This window comes from Fukomys damarensis, unplaced genomic scaffold (assembly GCF_012274545.1).
Source record: "Fukomys damarensis isolate Sample0158 unplaced genomic scaffold, DMR_v1.0_HiC HiC_scaffold_16, whole genome shotgun sequence".
NCBI lineage: Eukaryota > Metazoa > Chordata > Mammalia > Rodentia > Bathyergidae > Fukomys > Fukomys damarensis.
This window is the reverse complement of record NW_022900928.1, coordinates 53,883,750-53,887,584: the sequence shown is the minus strand read 5'-3', so window position 1 is coordinate 53,887,584 and position 3,835 is coordinate 53,883,750. Positions and strand designations below refer to the sequence as shown.

Below are 3,835 nucleotides of genomic sequence, written 5' to 3'. Positions count from 1 at the left end.
TTTTTTTTTTTTTTTTTTTTTTCTATTAGTCAATACTGATAGGACTCCGTGCTCTTTTCTGCTATCTGCAACCCTTCTAGCCATAACTTTGGCCTTGCCTACAAAGAAAGCCTAGAAGTTATGTTTGAGGGTCCATGAAGGTTTTATCTATGGAAACCTGAGGTTATAGCTTTACTAAGCTTAGCCCTTTCTCTTTTCCAAAGCATCAAATTACACTTTGTCTCAAAGCCTTTTGTCTCAGATAGACTTCTGTGCTTCTACAAAAGCTGTATTTCCTCAATGTTTCCATATGTTTATTTCAGATAATGTTTCTTGGATACTAGACACTGGCTCTCTCTTCATTTCTCAACTCATCTACTTCATCAAAGAATATTGCTGGAGTCATCATCTGGAGGAAATTTTTCGAATGGTAGGGGTTTTCTTTTCTTTCTTCAACCTTAAAAACTAAAGAATCATTTGCAAACCATTTTTAAAACTACTAAAGTACTTGTCTTCTTGATGTTACATCCTTTACTTCATGTTTATTTAAACAGGAAGTGTTTAATAATTCCACATAGAACCAATTGGTGTTTTCTAACAACATCTGATTGTAATAGCCTTGATCACTAAGGAAATTCATTTTACATGTTCTTGTTCATTTGTGTCTGCACCACATCCAAGGAAAAGCTAAAAATATCTTTAGTTTATACTACCTATTAATAGTTTTAAAAGACGCTTCAGTGGTTTTCACTGTTGGGAGTGAAGACGGGATTTCCTTTTCTTAAGGAGAGTTTTAAAGACTTTTATTTACTCTTTCAGGTTCAACGTTCATTCGAGACCCCAACTAAATTGACACAGATGCCTACAATTGAAAGAGTATCCATGACACGATATTTCTACCTCTTCCCTGGGAATTAAAACATGTGAAAGCCTCTCTGATGTGAATTGGGTTCTTCCTACTCACAATCTTTACAAAAAGACTGGATAGGACTAAAGAACAATAATGGATCACTAACTATTTATTTGTTAGAGGGTCATTTTTACTTTTCCTAAAGGGCTTCTGGTGAATCCCTGGATTTGCCCTCAACTGTATTAAGATAGTTGTATAAGAAATGATTAGTCTAGTTGTGCATACACATTTTAAATAAACTTATTGCCTCATTTTACCATGAAAGTCATGCTCATTAATTTTAGATATAAAATTTAAGTACTAAACACATTAAAGAAAACTATTAATGAAGAAATAATCATAGCTAACTGACCTTTTTGAAAACTGGCTTGTTAAAAACTCAAATTGTTTTTATATAGTTTAGTTTTCCTTTTTTGAATATCTATTTGAGAAAAACTCAACTTATCTTTATGTTGTTCATTTATTTTTATATTCACAATTTTGTGTATTTTTCCAAACCATTATTAACGGTAATAAAATAGTACCTAAATTTGATTTTTCTTTGTAATACATATTAGATGTATAGAGTGATACCATTTTACCTTTACACTTGCAGATGTTGTTTTCAGTATTTATTTCCTACACCCATGTGATGATGAAATTTTGTTTTTACTTCAGTCCAGGAATAAGTTTATTTTCTTTGAATACACTGCATAAAATTAACTTATTGGATTCATATCTAAATACTTTTATAACTTCAGATAAGTTTTTGTCAGACCTTTATGCCAAATTATAAGCAAACGAGTAACCTAATAATTACTAATAGACATAAATATATATCTTTTTAAAACTTACTAATTGAATAGATTTAAAACAAGAAAATTCATTGACATAACTTTTTTGGGGGGAAGGGTACTGGCATTGAACTCAGGGCATTGTGTTTGCAAGGCAGTGGCAGTTCTGCTGAGCTAAATCCCTGGCCTGTGGCATGACATTTTAAATAATATCATGAGAATTTCTAATGTTTTTATTAGCTAGAGTTTGTCTGAATTATTAATTCATATGTTCTATTCTATTTTCAGTTTTGTATTTTTTCCAAATTTGTATAAGTCTTTTATATGAAATAATCAAATTAGCTCACAGTCATATGTCTGTGAAAAACATTTAGTTTTTCATCTTAAATTTTGTGGATAGTATGTAACATAAAGTATATTAAAGCTTTTAAAAATGGACTACATTTACATTTACATTTTTAAACTTAAACATTGACTTACCAACTATAATTTTAAGTTACTTTTAAGATTTTAAAATATCTTATGTTTCTCTAAAGTATGAGTTGATTTTTCTCTAGTAAATGTATTTGCTATGAACTATTGGATAAAAATATTTACTTTAAACTAATTGCTAATCATTAAAGATATAACACCTTTATCACATTTCTTGTTTCTAAAAATATTAACATTGTCATGTGAATTTAGAGTGTGCTAGGAGCTCTCTTGAGGGATAGTAAAAGAAAGATACTCAGCTCAGCATTTACTTTAGAGACTAATTTTAATCCATTAAAACCCACTTTTCTTTAAAAGAAAAAACTTTGATTGTGCAACAGGTAATCTCATATTCATCCAAGTTAAGAAAAAAAAGACAGGTACAGTTTCTTCAAATCTAGTCTAGAAAGAGAAAATGAGGTAACCATTCTCTTTGAATAAAATTGGTAATATATAATGAGTTCTTTTAAATCCTGCACTTAAAATTTATTAATAATGGCACTTTCGATAAGATTACTAGGCTTCTCTGACACCAGTGTCTAGATATTAAGTGGATGGACTGACTCTTATTGACCAAGTACAGTAATATGTTCAGTTAGAGCCCCCTATTGTAATGCCTGTCACATAGTGGGCGACTCTTTAAGGCAGAAATCAGATTCCATGTATCAATTTATTTCTCAGGACTTATTACATATCACAATGTGAATTATTATTGTTCGATCATCTTCATTATCCTTACCTTGTTAATAATAGCTTTAGTTATGTCAATATTGTATATGCTTCCAAATGAAATTTAAAATGATGTTGAATGTTTTCTGACAACTGAAATAAGGTTTTAATGGGATTTAAATATGTATATTGGATTATGTAGAACTGTGGTTTAAGGATTCTTTCTTATTCTTTTTATTTTTAAAGAAAGTTCGTATTTTTCTTTGAATAGCTTCCTCAAATTTCTGACAAAAGGTATTATTAAATATATTGAATTTTGTCCCTATTTGAATACAATTTTTTTCCTCCAGAGTTTCTGAGTATTACTGCAGCTGCTGTGAAGAAAAGGAAATGACAATCTCCCTTGATGCTTAAATATATATAACCTTGCATTTAGCAGCTTCATCAAATATCCATTGATCTAGAAAATTTTTCCTTAGGTTTTAAATTTTGTTTTAGTAATACATGTTTATGATACATAATGAATATATTAATTGCGGAGACTTGGTACATGTGTGTATCACTGCTTAATCATTTTTACTTCCCTTTTCCTTCTTTATCTTCTCCCTCTATCACTAGATTCTGTTCTTGTGTGCATAAGATCCTACAAATTACAGATTTGTTTCATTCTGGCCAATATTCACAGCTTTTATTTCCTTTTCTGAATTTTTATGTTTACTACATCTCTAGATATAATAGCTAAATATGACAATAACACTGGTCATTCTTTATTATTTAAATGAAAATACTTTCAGTATTTCTCATTTAGAGTGTGTTCTATTGTCTAAGTTCATTTGCGTAATAATAAAAAGTATGTTTACATTGCTATTTACCTGGCTTGTCTCTCTTTCAAAGACGAATGTTACTTTGGGCCTTGCTGTAGAAAAAAAGAAATCAAAATGTTAATTATTGTATTTGAGTACTGATACAGTTGTATCACCAAGTGACTTAATATCAACTAGTGATTACAATTTTAGGATGACAAGTTCTTTGT

The 3,835-nt window shown here is 29.7% G+C and overlaps 1 protein-coding gene across 1 annotated transcript in view; it reads left to right on the top strand.

The window, feature by feature from the left end:
* LOC104874823 (caspase-12-like) overlaps positions 1-1,211 on the top strand; it is a 13,106-nt gene extending 11,895 nt beyond the window's left edge. The window contains exons 9-10 of the mRNA XM_019210347.2: positions 303-409; positions 799-1,211. Of these exons, the coding sequence (XP_019065892.1) occupies positions 303-409; positions 799-897 (206 nt within the window). The 3' untranslated portion in view covers positions 898-1,211. The remainder of the gene's footprint in view (positions 1-302; positions 410-798) is intronic.
* Positions 1,212-3,835: the final 2,624 nt, after the last annotated feature.